At 54.1% G+C, this 19,032-nt stretch overlaps 1 protein-coding gene across 15 annotated transcripts in view; it reads left to right on the top strand.

The window, feature by feature from the left end:
* syne1b (spectrin repeat containing, nuclear envelope 1b) overlaps positions 1–19,032 on the top strand; it is a 629,476-nt gene that overhangs the window by 323,557 nt on the left and 286,887 nt on the right. For all 15 annotated transcript variants that reach the window (XM_087991586.1, XM_087991587.1, XM_087991592.1 and 12 more), the window contains 3 exons: positions 2,357–4,517; positions 6,397–6,734; positions 18,561–18,705. In XM_087991586.1, the coding sequence (XP_087847712.1) occupies positions 2,357–4,517; positions 6,397–6,734; positions 18,561–18,705 (2,644 nt within the window). The remainder of the gene's footprint in view (positions 1–2,356; positions 4,518–6,396; positions 6,735–18,560; positions 18,706–19,032) is intronic.

Below are 19,032 nucleotides of genomic sequence, written 5' to 3'. Positions count from 1 at the left end.
AGAGACTGTGTGTGTATGTGTGTGAGAAAGAGTGATAGAGACAGAGACTGTGTGTGTATGAGAGAGAGAGAAGTAGAGACAGAGAGATTGTGTGTGTGAGAGAGAGGTAGAGACAGAGAGACTGTGTGTGAGAGAGAGATAGAGACAGAGACAGTGTGTGTGTGAGAGAGAGAGATAGAGACAGAGCGACTGTGTGTATGTGAGAGAGAGGGAGAGATAGAGACAGAGAAACTGTGTGTGTGTGAGAGAGAGAGAGATAGAGACAGAGATTGTGTGTATGTGTGTGAGAGATAGAGACAGAGAGACTGTGTGTGTGAGAGAGAGATAGAGACAGAGAGACTGTGTGTGTGCGTGTGAGAGAGAGAGATTGTGTATGTGTGTGAGAGAGATAGAGACAGAGACTGTGTGTGTGAGAGAGAGATAGAAACAGAGAGACTGTGTGTGTGTGAGAGAGAGGGATAGATAGAGAGACTGTGTGTACGTGTGTGAGAGAGATAGAGATAGAGAGACTGTGTGAGAGAGAGATAGAGAGACTGTGTGTGTGAGAGATAGAGACAGAGAGACTGTGTGTGTATGTGTGTGAGAGATAGAGACAGAGAGATTGTGTGTGAGAGAGAGATAGAGACAGAGAGACTGTGTGTGTAAGAGAGAGAGATAGAGACAGAGAGACTGTGTGTGTGTGAGTTAGAGAGACTGTGTGTGTGAGAGAGAGAGACAGAGAGACTGTGTGTGTGTGAAAGAGAGAGGTAGAGACAGAGAGACTGTGTAAGAGAGAGAGAGATAGAGACAGAGAGACTGTGTGTGTAAGAGAGAGATAGAGAGACTGTGTGTGTGAGAGAGAGAGATAGAGACAGATAGACTGTGTGTGTAAGAGAGAGACAGAGTGTGTATATGTGTGTGAGAGAGATAGAGACAGAGAGACTGTGTGTGTGAGAGAGAGAGATAGAAACAGAGAGACTGTGTGTGAGAGAGAGAGATAGAGACAGAGAGTGTGTATATGTGTGTGAGAGAGAGAGGTAGAGACAGAGAGACTGTGTGTGTGTGTAAGAGAGAGATAGAGACAGAGAGACTGTGTGTGTGTGAGAGAGATAGAGACAGAGAGACTGTGTGTGTGTAAGAGAGAGAGAGATAGAGTCAGAGAGTGTGTATATGTGTGTGTGAATGAGAGATGGACTCACCGTCTCTGTCGATATCCCTTAATTTATTTCATTTACATCTGTGGGATCTTGCTGTGCATAGCTTGCCTGATGTTATCCCCGCAAAGGGAAAGAAAAGGGCAGGGTTGATTCCACTTCAAAATGGTGCTCGATGAAATGTTTTGAGCTCTGCTGCGGACAGGTCTGGTGCTATGTAAATGCTGCTTTGTCCTTTTCTCTGCAGTGCATTGCTCTGCCCGGTCATCTGTTTCTTTCAGTCTCTCTCTCAGTCAGTCTGTCTGACTGTTGTCTGCGTGGTATCTCTCTGTGTACCTGTAGCAGCCCTGTCCCTGACGTGACAGGGTCTGTCCACTTGCCGTGAGAGAGGTTTGTGACATGTTCCTATTGCCAGCTCTTGCTTACCTAACCCCCTTCCCTCAGCCCCGAGAGATCTAACCCATCATTTGGGAGTCACAGCAGCTGCTCCAGGAAGGCAAAGAGATCCCGCTGTGAAACATGATCCCGGGACACAGAGATATCCCGGGAGGTACCATCATCACTGTTTCTCGGGACTGATCTCTGCAATTAACTGGGAGAAAGTGAGGACTGCAGATGCTGCGGATCAGAGTCGAGAGTGTGGTGCTGGAAAAGCACAGCAGGTCAGGCAGCATCCGAGGAGCTGGAGAATTGAGCATAGGCTCTTCATAATTCCTGTCAATTCTCCTGCTCCTCGGATGTGTTTCCTGACCGGCTGAGCTTTCCAATCACCAATCTGATCCCTGGGATTGCTGTACATGGGAGAGTGGGGTCAATTGGGCCTCTTACCTACCACAGTTCAGAAGAATGAGGGGGAGATGCACATTGAAGTGTATCAGATCCTGACAGAGCTGGGTCAGTCTGCTTCAGAGGGGCTCTGTAGACCAAGGGGTCTCAGGGTCAGGGTTCAGAGCAGGCCATTTTGGGTTGGGTTGAGGAAGAATGTCTCCACTTAGTGGCTAATAAACCTACTGAATTCTTAACCACAGGAGGCCGTGGAGGTTAAGTTGTGAGAGAAGGAAGTGACCGTCTCAATGCTAAATGCATCAAGGGGTGTGGGGGCAGAGGACGAGTGTAGCATTGAGATGACAGAGCATGACTTTGACTGGCTCAATGGGCCGAATGGCTGTTTCCTGTGTTCCTTTCGCACGTTCTCACCCAGGATGATGTTTTCTTTCTGGCAGGACCGATGCCGAGAGCACGGCCGAGCATTTGGAAGCTCTGAGGAAGCTGGCCGGTGAGGTGCAGGCCCAGAGGTTTGTCCTGGACGACCTGAAGGAGCAGAAGCAGATGCTGATGGACCGCCTGGACCCCGAAGACAAGGAGCTGATCAAGGAGCAGAGCAGTCACCTGGAGAGACAGTGGGTGCAGCTGGAGGGGCTGATCGAGAAGAAGATCCAGCTGTCCGCCCGGGTCCTGGAGGAGCTGAGCCAGTGCCAGGCCCGGCTGGACGACCTGCTGGAGTGGGCCGAAGCGCAGGCCCAGCTCTTCGGCGAAGCCCTGAGGTGCAGCCCGCCGGCCGAGCTGGCCCAGACCCTGCTGCCGGACCACATCGCCGTCTGCAACGAGCTGGAGTCGCAGGAGCTGGCCCACGGGGCGCTGACGGAGGAGGCCGAGAGGATCTTGGCCCAGCTGGGCCTGGACGAGAGGCAGCAGCTGCAGAGGGCCCTGAGTGCGCTGCACGGGAGGATGGGCTCCCTGCACGAGGCGGTGGGCCAGCGCAGGAAGTACCTGAGCCAGGCCCTGTCGGACCGCACCCAGTTCCTCATGGCCGTCGGCCTGGCCAGCAGCTGGGTCCAGCAGAACCGGTTGGTGGCCACCTCCAAGGAGCCTGCGGCCCTCATGCCGGCTGAGGTGGGCAAGCAGATCCGCAGCTGCAAGAGCGTCGGCAGCCGCCTGAAGGAGTACCAGACGGACGTGGCGGCTCTGTGGGCTCAGGGCAGGGAGCTGGCCAAGGAGGCGACGGAGGAGGAGACGTCCGAGATCATGGCCCAGCTCCAGGAGCTGCAGGCCACCTACGACTCGGCCTTGCAGGAGGGCGCCCAGCGGCTGCAGGAACTGGAGAAGGTGCTGCTCTCCAGGAAGTACTTCAAGGCTGACCTGGACCGGGTGTGCCAGTGGATGAAGCAGGCCGACGTGGTGACCTTCCCGCAGGTCAGCCTGATGGGCGGCGACGCGGAGCTGTCCTCGCAGCTCGCCAGGTACCGGCAGGTTCTGGAACAGTCCGCCGAGCACGAGAACCTCCTGCTGCTGGTGCAGAGAGCCGGCCGTGAGCTGCTGCCCTCCCTCAGCGAGGCCGACCACTCCTTCCTGGACGAGAAGCTGAACGCCCTGCCCCGCCAGTTCAACAGCATCGTCGGCCTGGCCAAGGAGAAGTCCGAGAAGATCCAGGAGGCCATGGCGGCCCGCCAGGAGTACGCCTCGCTGGTCAGCCTGACTGGCAAGGCCCTGGGTGAGCTGGAGGAGCAGCTAGTCCGGGTGAGCAAGGCCCGCCTCAGCCTCTCGTCGGAGGAGGCCCAGTCAGCCTGCAGTGACTGCCGGGCCCTCCTCGATGAGGTGACGGGCCTGGGCAAGGCAGTGGATGACCTGAACCAGAGGAAGGAGACCTTCCGGAGCTCCGGCCAGCCCTGGATGCCCGATGAGGTGGCGGGTCTGTCCGGCCTCCACAGCCGCCTGAGGCGACAGGCTGAGCGGCAGCTGGCGCTGCTGGGAGACACCGCCGAGGCCTACCGGGAACACGAGGCCTGCTCGCTCAGGCTGGAGGCCCGGCTTCGCGCCCTGGCCGAAGAGCTCGTCCGGGTCAACGAGGAAACCCTGTCAGTGGAGGAGAGGCTGAAGAACTACCACGCTCTGGCGGGGACCGTGCAGGAGGTCAGCTCCCTCCTGAAGGGGCTGATCGAGCAAGTGGAGCAGTTTTCACCGGAGCTGGACACTGGGGCCCGCGAGGCAAGGAGCCAGCAGCTTCAAGCTTGGAAAGAGGAGCTTCAGTCAGCGCAAGGAACCATCAGCGCCAGGATAATGGAGTGTGAGAGCAGACTGGTTCAAACGATTGACTTCCAGACGGAAATCCAACACTCTCTGGATTGGCTGCAGCAGGTGAAGGGAGACCTCAGTGCTGACTTGAACCTGGATGTCAATCTCCAGGGTGTCCAGGAGGAGATCCGGAAATCCCAGATCCTCGAGGAAGAGGTGCAGTCGAGTCTTCGGATCATGGTGGCATTGAGCAGTAAAGAGAAGGAGAAATACTCCGAGTCCAGGGATCTGATGCCTCCAGAGGTGGAGAGCAATCTGCTGGAACTTTCCAGACTCGAGGCTGAAGTCCAGGAAACCCTGAGCAGCAAGAAGGTTAGTCAGTTGGTTATATTTTATTTTATTAAACAAGTTACAAAACAGTTTACAAAAAACATTAACAGCTGTACACAAGAGACAGCAATTTTACAAGGGAGAGGAGCAGCAAAGCTAGGCCCCAAACCCTACCGTTCAACCATTTTACAGGGAGAGGAGGACAAACCTCAAATCCCAGTTCCACATATGACAAGACAGTGACAATGACATTTGTACATTAGACAATACCGTTACATACAAAAGTGCAGACAATACAGACCCAGCAAGCCCCCGCCCCTCCCACCTTCCGACCACTCTAAGGCAGCCCGCCCCTACCCACCTTCCGGTTCTCGGTCCACCCCATGCCCCTTCCAGTTCTCGGTCCGCCCTGACACACCTTTCGACCACCTCTAGGACAGTCCGCCCCGGTACCCGCCCAGGGTGACAGCAGTCAGGACAGCCTACCCACCTTCCGGCTTCACTAACCACCCTCAGCACCTTTCGACCACCTCTGGGGCAGCCCGCCCCGGTACCTGCCCGGGGTGACAGTGCCGAGGACGGCTACCCGCCTTCTGGCTCTCGGTCTGCCCCTAGGTACCATTGGGCTGTCAGTTGGTTATAAACTGAGAGGTAATAGGAAGCCAAACCATCTCTCGTTAACCTTTGATCATTGTTGGGATGATGGCATAGTGGGATTGTCATTATATTATTTGATACTAATGTTCTTGGGATCAGTAATGTCTCTGTTTCTCTTTCTCTGATATTACACCTTATACCTCTTCATTGCTAGCTCTTTCTTTCTCTCTTTTTTCACCTCATTTAGAGCTGTCTCCCATGTCTAAAAGCTTTCTCTTTGGTTTGACAGTCCTCTGTACGATATTACAAGTCTCCCCTGAATATTATAGCTTCTACTCCAGTATTAGGGCCCTTCCGTTAGTCTTATCGCTTTCTCCCTGGCAATACAGGTCACTGTCCAGTCTGATGGCCCCTCTCGGCAGCATTACAGCCTTTTGTCTGATTTTTAAAATTTGTTTGTGGGATGTGGGCGTTGCTGGCTGGGCCCAGCATTTATTGCCAGTTCCCTGTTGTCCCCTTGAGAAGGTGGGGGTGAGCTGCCTTCTTAAACCGCTGCAGTCCACCTGCTGTGGGTTGACCCACAATGCCCTTAGGGAGGAAATTCTGGGATTTTGACCCAGCGACATTGAAAGGTATTGCAACCCACTCCCCAGCATTACAACATACACTCTCTCTGTCCTTCTCTCTGTCTCTGTCTCTCTCTGTCTCTCTCTCAATCCCCAGCATTACAACATACACTCTCTCACTCTCTGTCTCTCTCACACACACACACTCACCAGCATTACAACACACACTCTCTTTCTCTCCTTATCCCTGTCTATTTCTCTCTGTCTGTCTCTGTCTTTGTCTCTCTCTGTCTCTGTCTCTCTCTCTGTCTCTCTGTCTCTCTGTCTCTCTCTGTCTCTGTCTCTGTCTCTCTGTCTCTGTCTCACTGTCTCTGTCTGTCTCTGTCTGTCTCTGTCTGTCTCTCTCTCTCTCTCTCTTTGTCTCTCCCTCTCTGTCTCTCTCTCTCTCTCTGTCTCTCTTTGTCTCTCTCTCTCTGTCTGTCTGTCTCTCTCTCTCTCTTGTGGGTATTATAGTCCAGTCTCCAGTCTGCCCTTCCAGTCAGTGAAAATTCTTCTCAAGGCTATTGGCCCTCAGTAGCAGCAAAGTGGGAGTCATAACTTTTGTGAGAAATATGACTCAGAAGTGACAGAAGAGCTGATCATTTTCCTTGATGCAGATTAAGACGAGACAATGCAGGTTAAGAACGCTGTTGGCCAAGTAGTGAATGTTTTTTGTGGCGAGAGTTGACAATAATTTCTGTTCCACACTCCCCAACCAGACATCCCTGGACAAGGCGCAGACTCTGGTCCAGCAGTACCTGCGGGCAGTTCAGTCTGCCAGGGGCTGGCTAGACGATGCCAGTGCCCTCTTGCAGCAGACCGGAGATGGCGTGGACGTTGAAGCTTCGGAGGAGACCTTGAGAAGGCACGTTGAGTTCTTTGCCACGGAAGCAGAGCTGGCCAGCCGGCTGGGAGAGTTGGAGGCACTAATGCCCGGCTTCCTGCCATTGATCAACACAGCAGGGAGAGAACATGTGGAACAGAACTTGGCGTCACTACGGCAACGGAGAGCAGACACTGAGCAACAAGCTGAGGCTCAGCAAGCCGTTCTGCAAAGGTAAACTCCTCAAGTAGGCGGCAATATCGAAAGCACGTTTTAAAATAGATGTGGGGGGTTGGGGCCGGGGCAGGCTGTGTTGAGGTGGCGGGGGGGGGGGCTGCTAGAGAATTAGGCTACTCGGCCCATCGGAGGACTTGGACTGACTCGGGGAGTGGGCAAAGAAGAGGCAGATGGAATACAATGTGGGAAACGGTGAGGATACGCACTTTGTTGGGAAGAATATTTTCAAAATGGGGAAGGGCTTTGGGAATCTGAAGCACGGGGGAACACGGGAGCCCTAGTTCAGGGTTTTCTTCAGGTTAACAACAGGTTCGGTTGGCAGTTAGAAAGGCAAATGTAATGTTAACATTTATTTCAAAAGGGCCAGAATACAAGAGCAGGGATGTACCACTGAGGCTGTATAAAGCTCTGGTCAGAACATACTTGGAATGTTGTGAGCAGTTTTGGGCCCCGAATCCAAAGAAGGATGTGCTGGTGTTGGAGGGGGTCCAGAGGAGATTCTCAAGACTGATCCCAGGGATGAAGGGCGTATCATGTGAGGAACAGTTGAGACCTTTGGGACTATACTCAGTGGAGTTTAGAACGATGAGGGGTGGTCTCATTGAAACTTATACAGTACTGAGAGCCCTTGATAGAGTGGACATGGAGAAGATGTTTCCCCTGGTAGGAGAGACTAGGACCTAAGGGCACAGCCTCAGAGTGAAAGGATGACATTTAGACCGAAGGTGAGGAGGAATTTCTTTGGCCAAGGACTGGAACTCATTGCCGCAGAAGGCTGTGGAGGTCAAGTCATTCAGTGTACTTAAGACAGAGATAGATTGGTTCTTGATTAGTAAGGAGATCAAAGGTTACAAGGAGAAGGCAGGAGAATGAGATTGGGAAGTGTGTCAGCCATGATCGAATGGTGGAGCAGACTTGATGGGCTGAATGGCCTAATTCTGCTCTGATATCTTATGGCCTTATCTTATATAATATAAGGCTGCAATGTCATTGAGGAAGAAAAAGTGAGGACTGCAGATGCTGGAGATCAGAGTCGAGAGTGTGTGATACTGGAAAAGCACAGCAGGTCAGGCAGCATCCGAGGAGCAGGAGAATCAACGTTTCAGGCAAAAGCTCTTCATCAGGGATGAGGCTTGTGGGTCAGGCTGAGAGATAAACGGGAGGGCGGGGGGGTTTGGAGGAAGGTAGCTGGGAAAGCGATAGGTTGATGAAGATGAGGGAGAAAGTGATAGGTCAGAGGGGGCAGTGATGGACAGATGAGGAGGGCCATGCTGAGTTGGAGGCTTGGGACTGGGATAATGTGGGGGCAGGGTAAAAGAGGAAGCTGTTGAAATCCACAAGAAGGCGTCCTGTCTTCCCGATGTAGAGGAGACCACATTGGTCATCTACTGTATCCATTGCACCCGATGTGGTCTCCTTTCCATTGGGGAGACAGGGCACCTTCTTGTGGATTGTTTCAGAGAACATCTCTGGGACACCCGCACCCACCAACCCCACTGCCCCGTGGCTGAACACTTCAACTCCCCCTCCAGCTCCGTCAAGGCCATGCAGGTCCTGGGCCTCTTCCACTGCCAAACCGTTACCACCCGAGCCTGGAGGAGGAACGCCTCATACTCGGCCTTGGGACCCTGCAACCACACGGGATAAATGTGGATTTTAACAGCTTCCTCATTTCCCCTCCCCCCACATTATCCCAGTCCCAAGCCTCCAACTCAGCACTGCCCTCCGGACCTGTTCATCAATGCCCCCTCTGACCTATCACCTCCTCCCTCACCTTTATCTACCTATCGCTTTCCCAGCCACCTCCCCCCCCAACCCCACCCCCCTCCCCGCTCCCTTTCATCTCTCAGCCCCGACCCACAAACCTCATTCCAGATGAAGGGCTTTTGCCCAAAACGTCGATTCACCTGCTGCCCGGATACTGCCTGACCTGCTGTGCTTTCCCAGCACCACACTCTCGACTGCAACGTCATTGAGCTAGTGTGGGCAAGTTAGCGGAGCAAGGATATAACGGAAGTGGATTTTTAATCAAGGAGAGAATGTGTAGAATGCTTTCAAGGGAGCAACACGTTCTACAACTAACCAGGGAACAGTTTATACTGGATGCGATATTGTGCAATGTGACAGCAGTAATTTCTGATTAATTAATCAGAACAAATGAAAGCATGAGTAGAAGCTAGCTAGAAACATAAATGGATAGGAAGAGTTTCTATAAGTTTATAATCAGGAAATGTGTGAGTAATGGGAATGTGTGTTCTTTAGATGTCGAGAACAGGGAGTGAATAGCAGATAATAAAGAAATGGTGAATAGAATGAATGTATATTTTGCTTCTGTATTCACTGTAAATGATACAGAAAACAGTCCAGTAATATCTGCAAATCAGGAGGTGGAAGGATGGGAGGAACTTGAAATGTGTACTTTTTTTTAATTGAACCTATTTTTCCTAATCAACCTGTTCGGAGATGTTCTTTCCACCTCTGGAGCAGGTGGGACTTGAACTTGGGCCTCCCAGTCCAGAAATAGGGGCACTACCGCCGCACCACACAAGGTCCCCTGTGAGTAGTTTAGTCTCTGCATCCTAATGGACTTCACTTAGAGTCTTCTACTGGGGGCTAATGAGGTAGTAGACGCATTGGTGTTAATTTTCCAAAATGCTTTAGATTCTGGACAGGTTTCATCAGGCAGGAAAATAGTAAAAATCTAGTCAAGAAGGGAGGGAGTAGGAGAACAGGTAACTATGCTGTAGTTAGTTTGATATCTACCTTGGGAAAGCTGTGAGAATCAATCGTTAAAGAGGTTATAACAGGGCACTTGGAAAACTCAAAGTAAACGCAGAGTCGTAGTCGTGTCGAAGAGAAATCCTGTCACACCAATTGATTGGAGCTTGTTGAAGCAGTAGCATTGGCTCTGGATGAAACTCAGCCCGTTAACTTACTCTGCTGGATTCAATTTTCAGAAGGCATTTGGCACGTTTCCACATAAAGTGCCACCAGGAGTTGCACGGTGGTTCAGTGGTTAGCACTGCTGCCTCACAGCGCCAGAGACCAGGGTTCAATTCCCACCTCGGGCAACTGTCTGTGTGGAGTTTGCACCTTCTCCCCGCATCTGCGTGGGTTTTCTCCAGGTGCTCCGGTTTCCTCCCACAGTCCAAAAATGTACAGGTTAGGTGAATTGGCCATGGTAAACCACCTGTAGGTGCATTAGTCAGAGGGGATTGGGTCTGGGTGGGTTGCTGTTCAGAGGGTCGGTGTGGACTTGTCGGGCCGAAGGGCCTGTTTCCCCACTGTAGGGAATCTAATGTAATCATAAAAGGCTATCGCACAAAGTGGGAGCTCGTGATGTAGGGGTAACATAGCAGCTGGGGTAGACGATTGGCTGGCTGGGAGAAAACAGAGTATACATGAATGGGTCTGTTTTGGATTTGGTGGGATGTGACAAGTCTGTGCTGGGCTCTCATGTGTTGCAATGACTTTGACAAGGATGGTAGCTCCCCTTGAAGATGATGCAATGATAGTAGGCAAGTTTGTAACGAAGCTGACGTTCCAGGGATGCAGTGAATGGGCAAAAAATTGTCAAGTGGAGTAAACGTGGGAAAATGTGAAGGTATTCATTTTGGCAGAAAGAATAAAAAAGTAGAGTATGATTTAAATGGATTACGGCTACCGAATTCTGCATTGCAAAGCTGCTATAGTGCATGAATGGTTCAAGGTTAATACTTGGATACAGCATGCTAGAGGAATTGAAGTAAGTGTGAAGAGGTTATGGATCAGCTACACAGGGTGTTGGTGAGACTATGTCTTGAACACTGTGTTCAGTTCTGGTCCATTTATTTAAGAAAGGATGTAAAAGGTGTTCAGAGGGGGTTTACTGGATTGACCGCGTGCTTGACTTCTGAAGAAGGGTCACTGGTTGTGAAACCCTGCTTTCTCTCCACAGACCTGCTGAGTTCTTCCAGCCATTTCTGCTTTGGTTTCTGACTTCCAGAAGTTCTGGTTCTTTGTCTCATTTACTGGATGGAATGAGTGGGTTGTCTTATGAGGAAAGATTGGACAGGTGGAGCTTGGTTTCACTGAAGAGCAAGGGGTGATTTGCGTGAGGTTCACCACATCCCGAATGGTCTCGTCGAAGTGGGTGCGGAAAGGATCTTCCCTGCTGTGGGTCAGCCCACAATAAAGGGGGCGCTGTTTTACAATGGGGGGGTCACTCACTCAGAACAGCAATGTGGAGAATTCATTGTCTCTGAGAGGATTGAGGACTTTGGAACTTTCTCTGCCTCAGAAGGCAGTGGTGGAGGGAAGGTGTCAGAGAAATTAGCCCAATAAAGCAGAGGCCAGACAAGCCAGATCGGGTGAAATTGACAAGCTGTTTATTACAAGCAATATGGCTGGAAGAGAAATTGACTAGACTGACACAGAACTGACAGTCTGTATAGGTAGATCAAGGGTTCTCTACCCTGAGCAGAGAATCAAGCCAGTTTGTATAGGAATACAGTACAATGATGCTAATTAAAAACAGTGAAAATACAATGGTCTTGATAGTCAAGTTACGATGGTAATACTCGCTAAGCAGTTATCAGAAAAATCTCCCGAATGTAGATACAATGAAGAGTCCAGTAGTATCAATCTGTTCTTAATGGGATCAGGAGATTCCATCTCTCTTCGAGGGGAGGTGAGAATGTCCCTTTTAAAGCAGTAAAGTGTTTCCATTGTTGCTGTCCTGTGAGCGAGGTATTCTGGTGCCTCTCTGTCTGACCAGAGCTTTGTGTGGCTTTGGTATGACTGGGGTACAAGACTCCCCTTAGGGCTTTGGGACACCTGCGTTTATTGGGTCCAGGAAGCTTATTGTCTTGGGACGTGTATTCCCTGGTCTGCGAGTGGCTATGGTCATGTCTGGTTTCCCTTTGTCAGCCTGTTTGGTCAATGCTGAGGCATTCTGGGTATTTCTTGTATGGTTTGGACTGGCTTGATTTTCTGTGTTCTGTGTGGCCATGCTGTGGGTAGGCAGGGTGGCAGATTTTTTCCCACACAAGGTCATTAAATATTTTTAAGGTGGAGGTGGATAGATTTTTGTTTGGCAGGGAGATTGATTGTTAGCGCGGGTGGAAGGGAATGTGGAATTTTGAACGCAAACAGAGCAGCCTTGATCTGTTGTGGTTCTGTTCGCCAAGCTGGGAATTTGTGTTGCAGACGTTTCGTCCCATGTCTAGGTGACATCCTCTGTGCTTGGGAGCCTCCTGTGAAGCGCTTCTGTGATGATCCCTCCGGCATTTGTAGTGGTTTGAATCTGCCGCTTCCGGTTGTCAGTTCCAGCTGTCCGCTGCAGTGGCCAGTATATTGGGTCCAGGTCGATGTGTTTTTTGATGGAGTTTGTGGATGAGTGCCATGCCTCTAGGAATTCCCTGGCTGTTCTCTGTTTGGCTTGTCCTATAATAGTAGTGTTGTCCCAGTCGAATTCATATTGCTTGTCATCTGCGTGTGTGGCTACTAAGGATAGCTGGTCCAAGGAGGTATCGGGCGAGATGAAAGAAAAATATATAAGAAAGTTGGTGTGTTACTCAGGACGTTACAGTGTATTTTGGAACATGTGATGTCAGAGGCTCCTACATTCTTGCTCCAAATGTGGCTGATTCGGGAATCCTCCCCACTCTTAAACCACCTCCCATTCATGTGTGTTGGGAGGAATTCCAAGTCTATACTCGAATTGCTTGCCCACATTATGAGTGTACCTTCCTTCTATGGCCATCAGGTCTTGGGGTGGGATCTGAACCTGGAGCTTCTGCTCAGAGATAGGGGCACTACCCACTGCAGCACGAGACCTGTTTCTTAAGAATGACGGTAGATTGGAAATTAAAACAACTGAAGCTATTCTTCTCAAGAGAAGAATGTAGAATGAGGTTTATTGTCACGTGTACTCAAGTTACAGAACAACAGGAGTACAATAAAGGTGTGGCATCTCACCAACACACAGTACCGGCTTAGCTCCAAAGTACCCAGGTACAAAACAAATAGAAAAAAAACGTTACTCGACATTACAGACATACATTGAATAAGTTGGAAAGATAAGAAATAAAGCTGAAACGATAGACATTCCAGTCTTTCTATAAGGGCTTCTATGTGGCCTGACCAACCAGGGCCACCTTCGTTCCTGGCCCACTGACCACTGTCCCCCATTCCTCTCTGGCGCGTCCCCATTCCTCTCCGGGCCGTCCCCATTCCTCTCCGGGCCGTCCCCATTCCTCTCCGGCCCGTCCCCATTCCTCTCCGGGCCGTCCCCATTCCTCTCCGGGCCGTCCCCATTCCTCTCCGGGCCGTCCCCATTCCTCTCCGGGCCGTCCCCATTCCTCTCCGGGCCGTCCCCATTCCTCTCCGGGCCGTCCCCATTCCTCTCCGGGCCGTCCCCATTCCTCTCCGGGCCGTCCCCATTCCTCTCCGGGCCGTCCCCATTCCTCTCCGGCCCGTCCCCATTCCTCTCCGGCCCGTCCCCATTCCTCTCCGGACCGTCCCCATTCCTCTCCGGCCTGACCCCATTCCTCTCCGGGCCGTCCCCATTCCTCTCCAACCCGACCCCATTCCTCTCCGGTCCGTTCCCATTCCTCTCCGGCCCGTCCCCATTCCTCTCCGGCCTGACCCCATTCCTCTCCGGCCTGTCCCCATTCCTTGCCGACTTGTCCCCATTCCTCTCCGGACCGTCCCTATTCCTCTCCGGCCCGTCCCCATTTCTCTCCGGCCCGTCCCCATTCCTCTCCGTGCCGTCCCCATTCCTCTCCGTACCGTCCCCATTCCTCTCCGTACCGTCCCCATTCCTCTCCGTACCGTCCCCATTCCTCTCCGGCCCGTCCCCATTCCTCTCCGTGACGTCCCCATTCCTCTCCGTACCGTCCCCATTCCTCTCCGTACCATCCCCATTCCTCTCCGTACCGTCCCCATTCCTCTCCGGTCCGTCCCCATTCCTCTCCGGTCCGTCCCCATTCCTCTCCGTACCGTCCCCATTCCTCTCCGGCCCGTCCCCATTCCTCTCCGGCCCGACCCCATTCCTCTCCGGCCTGACCCCATTCCTCTCTGACCTGTCCCCATTCCTCTCCAGGCTGTCCCCATTCCTCTCCGGACCATCCCCATTCCTCTCCGGCCTGTCCACATTCCTCGCCGACTTGTCCCCATTCCTCTCCGGCCTGTCCCCATTCCTCTCCGGCCTGTCCCCATTCCTCTCCGGCCCGTCCCCATTCCTCTCCGGCCTGACCCCATTCCTCTCCGGCCTGACCCCATTCCTCTCCGGCCTGACCCCATTCCTCTCCGGCCTGTCCACATTCCTCTCCAAACTGTCCCCATTCCTCTCCGGTCTGACCCCATTCCTCTCGGACTGTCCCCATTCCCCTCTGGCCTGTCCCCATTCCTCTCCGGACCGTCCCCATTCCTCTCCGGCCTGTCCCCATTCCTCTCCGGCCCGTCCCCATTCCTCTCCGGCCTGACCCCATTCCTCTCCGGCCTGACCCCATTCCTCTCCGGCCTGTCCACATTCCTCTCCAAACTGTCCCCATTCCTCTCCGGCCTGACCCCATTCCTCTCCGGACCGTCCCCATTCCTCTCCGGACCGTCCCCATTCCTCTCCGGCCTGTCCCCATTCCTCTCCAGACCGTCCCCATTCCTCTCCGGTCTGACCCCATTCCTCTCGGACTGTCCCCATTCCCCTCTGGCCTGTCCCCATTCCTCTCCGGACCGTCCCCATTCCTCTCTGGCCTGACCCCATTCCTCTCCGACCTGTCCCCATGCCTCTCCGGCCCGTCCCCATTCCTCTCCGTGCCGTCCCCATTCCTCTCCGTACCGTCCCCATTCCTCTCCGTACCATCCCCATTCCTCTCCGTACCGTCCCCATTCCTCTCCGGCCCGTCCCCATTCCTCTCCGTGACGTCCCCATTCCTCTCCGTACCGTCCCCATTCCTCTCCTTACCATCCCCATTCCTCTCCGTACCGTCCCCATTCCTCTCCGGTCCGTCCCCATTCCTCTCCGTACCGTCCCCATTCCTCTCCGGCCTGTCCCCATTCCTCTCCGGCCCGTCCCCATTCCTCTCCGGCCTGACCCCATGCCTCTCCGGCCTGTCCCCATTCCTCTCCGGCCTGACCCCATTCCTCTCCGTGCCGTCCCCATTCCTCTCCGTACCGTCCCCATTCCTCTCCGTACCGTCCCCATTCCTCTCCGGCCCGTCCCCATTCCTCTCCGTGACGTCCCCATTCCTCTCCGTACCGTCCCCATTCCTCTCCGTACCATCCCCATTCCTCTCCGTACCGTCCCCATTCCTCTCCGGTCCGTCCCCATTCCTCTCCGTACCGTCCCCATTCCTCTCCGGCCCGTCCCCATTCCTCTCCGGCCCGACCCCATTCCTCTCTGACCTGTCCCCATTCCTCTCCAGGCTGTCCCCATTCCTCTCCAGACCATCCCCATTCCTCTCCGGTCCGTCCCCATTCCTCTCTGGCCCGTCTCCATTCCTCTCCGTACCGTCCCCATTCCTCTCCGTACCGTCCCCATTCCTCTCCGGTCCGTCCCCATTCCTCTCCGTACCGTCCCCATTCCTCTCCGGTCCGTCCCCATTCCTCTCCGTACCGTCCCCATTCCTCTCCGGCCTGTCCCCATTCCTCTCCGTGACGTCCCCATTCCTCTCCGTACCGTCCCCATTCCTCTCCGTACCGTCCCCATTCCTCTCCGTACCGTCCCCATTCCTCTCCGTACCGTCCCCATTCCTCTCCGTACCGTCCCCATTCCTCTCCGGCCCGTCCCCATTCCTCTCCGGCCCGACCCCATTCCTCTCCGGCCTGACCCCATTCCTCTCTGACCTGTCCCCATTCCTCTCCAGGCTGTCCCCATTCCTCTCCGGACCATCCCCATTCCTCTCCGGCCCGACCCCATTCCTCTCCAGCCTGACCCCATTCCTCTCCGACCTGTCCCCATTCCTCTCCAGGCTGTCCCCATTCCTCTCCGGATCATCCCCATTCCTCTCCGGCCTGTCCCCATTCCTCTCCGGCCTGTCCCCATTCCTCTCTGGCCTGTCCCCATTCCTCTCTGGCCCGTCCCCATTCCTATCCGTGCCGTCCCCATTCCTCTCCGTACCGTCCCCATTCCTCTCCGTACCGTCCCCATTCCTCTCCGTACCATCCCCATTCCTCTCCGTACCGTCCCCATTCCTCTCCGGCCTGTCCCCATTCCTCTCCGTACCGTCCCCATTCCTCTCCGTACCGTCCCCATTCCTCTCCGTACCGTCCCCATTCCTCTCCGTACCGTCCCCATTCCTCTCCGTACCGTCCCCCTTCCTCTCCGTACCGTCCCCATTCCTCTCCGGCCCGTCCCCATTCCTCTCCGGCCCGTCCCCATTCCTCTCCGGCCCGTCCCCATTCCTCTCCGGCCCGTCCCCATTCCTCTCCGGCCTGACCCCATTCCTCTCCGGCCTGACCCCATTCCTCTCCGTACTGTCCCCATTCCTCTCCGGTCCGTTCCCATTCCTCTCCGGCCTGTCCCCATTCCTCTCCGTACTGTCCCCATTCCTCTCCGGCCCGTCCCCATTCCTCTCTGTACCATCCCCATTCCTCTCCGGCCTGTCCCCATTCCTCTCCGGCCTGTCCCCATTCCTCTCCGGCCTGTCCCCATTCCTCTCCGGCCTGTCCCCATTCCTCTCCGTACCGTCCCCATTCCTCTCCGTACCGTCCCCATTCCTCTCCGTACCGTCCCCATTCCTCTCCGTACCGTCCCCATTCCTCTCCGGTCCGTTCCCATTCCTCTCCGGCCTGTCCCCATTCCTCTCCGTACTGTCCCCATTCCTCTCCGGCCCGTCCCCATTCCTCTCTGTACCATCCCCATTCCTCTCCGGCCTGTCCCCATTCCTCTCCGGCCTGTCCCCATTCCTCTCCGGCCTGTCCCCATTCCTCTCCGGCCTGTCCCCATTCCTCTCCGTACCGTCCCCATTCCTCTCCGGCCTGTCCCCATTCCTTTCCGTACCGACCCCATTCCTCTCCGGCCTGTCCCCATTCCTCTCCGGCCTGTCCCCATTCCTCTCCGTACCGTCCCCATTCCTCTCCGTACCGTCCCCATTCCTCTCCGTACCGTCCCCATTCCTCTCCGGCCTGTCCCCATTCCTCTCCGTACCGTCCCCATTCCTCTCCGTACCATCCCCATTCCTCTCCGGCCTGTCCCCATTCCTCTCCGTACCGTCCCCATTCCTCTCTGTACCATCCCCATTCCTCTCCGGCCTGTCCCCATTCCTCTCCGGCCTGTCCCCATTCCTCTCCGTACCGTCCCCATTCCTCTCCGGCCTGTCCCCATTCCTCTCCGGCCTGTCCCCATTCCTCTCCGGACTGTCCCCATTCCTCTCCGGCCCGTCCCCATTTCTCTCCGGCCTGTCCCCATTCCTCTCCGGCCTGTCCCCATTCCTCTCCGGCCTGTCCCCATTCCTCTCCGGACTGTCCCCATTCCTCTCTGTACCATCCCCATTCCTCTCCGGCCTGTCCCCATTCCTCTCCGGCCTGTCCCCATTCCTCTCCGGCCTGTCCCCATTCCTCTCCGTACCGTCCCCATTCCTCTCCGGCCTGTCCCCATTCCTCTCCGGCCTGTCCCCATTCCTCTCCGGACTGTCCCCATTCCTCTCCGGCCCGTCCCCATTTCTCTCCGGCCTGTCCCCATTCCTGTCCGTACCGTCCCCATTCCTCTCCGTACTGTCCCCATTCCTCTCCGGCCTGTCCCCATTCCTGTCCGTACCGTCCCCATTCCTCTCCGTACTGTCCCCATTCCTCTCCGTACCGTCCCCATTCCTCTCCGGACCGTCCCCATTCCTCTCCGTACCGTCCCCATTCCTCTCCGGCCTGTCCCCATTCCTCTCCGTACCGTCCCCATTCCTCTCCGTACCGTCCCCATTCCTCTCCGGACCGTCCCCATTCCTCTCCGGTCTGTCCCCATTCCTCTCCGGACTGTCCCCATTCCACTCCGTACCGTCCCCATTCCTCTCCAGTCCGTCCCCATTCCTCTCCGTACCGTCCCCATTCCTCTCCGTACCATCCCCATTCCTCTCCGGACTGTCCCCATTCCTCTCCGGCCTGTCCCCATTCCTCTCCGTACCGTCCCCATTCCTCTCCGTACCGTCCCCATTCCTCTCCGTACCGTCCCCATTCCTCTCCGGCCCGTCCCCATTCCTCTCCGGCCCGTCCCCATTCCTCTCCGGGCCGTCCCCGTTCCTCTGTGGGCCGCTGTCAGTCCCCTCTCCAATCCAGGCCCTCCCCACCCCGGCCTAACAGAGAAGGCTGAGAGGTGATCTTTGGGAGGTGATATTTGAAATGGTAAAATCGTTTGATTCAGTGGGTTGTAGAGAACAATTTTCAGTTTGGGGGAGTCCCATTCTCGGGGCCATCAGTGGAAGATAACCACTAATAAACTCAATAAAAAATTCAGGACGAATGTCTTTATCCAGAAAGTGGCTGGAATTTGGAGTCACCAAACTCCCAGGTGGTAAGGCCAGGCAGTCCTTATTTCCTGGAGCAAGGCCAGCTCCTGAACTGAAGCTGTCTACTCTCGGTCGAAACCAAATCTGGAGGTGTTGCTGGGCTCGGTGCAGCCAATGTGTTATCTCACTGTGAGGTCTGGAGATACTTTGATGGTGCTTTGGAAAAGAAAAAGATTTGTTCCTTCTTAAATCATTGAGTAAGCTACTGGTTTAGAACGTGCCTGAGAGATGCAGTTGTTCAAGGCAAAATGTCAGGCCTGCTCTGAATGTATTAGATCAACACTGCCCAAAGGTGGGTTCATGACAATGAGCACGAATAAAGTGTGGTCCTGGCACATTTTCGCAGGTGTGTGACCCAGTGGCAGGACTATCAGGAGGCCAGGCAGCAGGTCATTGCTCTGATGAACCAAGCGGAAAAGAGGTTGTCGGAATTCTCTTCAGCCAAAGCAGCAACTAGCCATGAAAGTGAAGAAAAGCTGACTCAACACAAGGTCAGTACAGCAAGAGATAAGCTAACAATGTTGATTAACTCACATCACGATCCAGCTCACATCTATAACTAGCTCACATCACTAACCAGTGGGTAAGATTCACTTGCTCACATCTATAACTAGCTCACGTCACTAACCAGTGGGCAAGATTAACTTGCTCACATCTATAACTAGCTCACATCACTAACCAGTGGGTAAGATTCACTTGCTCACATCTATAACTAGCGCACGTCACTATTCAGTGGGTAAGATTCATTTGCTCACATCTATAACTAGCTCACATCAGTAACCAGTGGGCAAGATTAACTTGCTCATATCTATAACTAG

This window comes from Chiloscyllium plagiosum, unplaced genomic scaffold (genome assembly GCF_037043375.1).
Source record: "Chiloscyllium plagiosum isolate Xiang-an unplaced genomic scaffold, Cpla_swu_hap1 HiC_scaffold_10, whole genome shotgun sequence".
Taxonomy (NCBI): domain Eukaryota; kingdom Metazoa; phylum Chordata; class Chondrichthyes; order Orectolobiformes; family Hemiscylliidae; genus Chiloscyllium; species Chiloscyllium plagiosum.
This window is presented reverse-complemented; position numbering and strand designations above follow the sequence as displayed.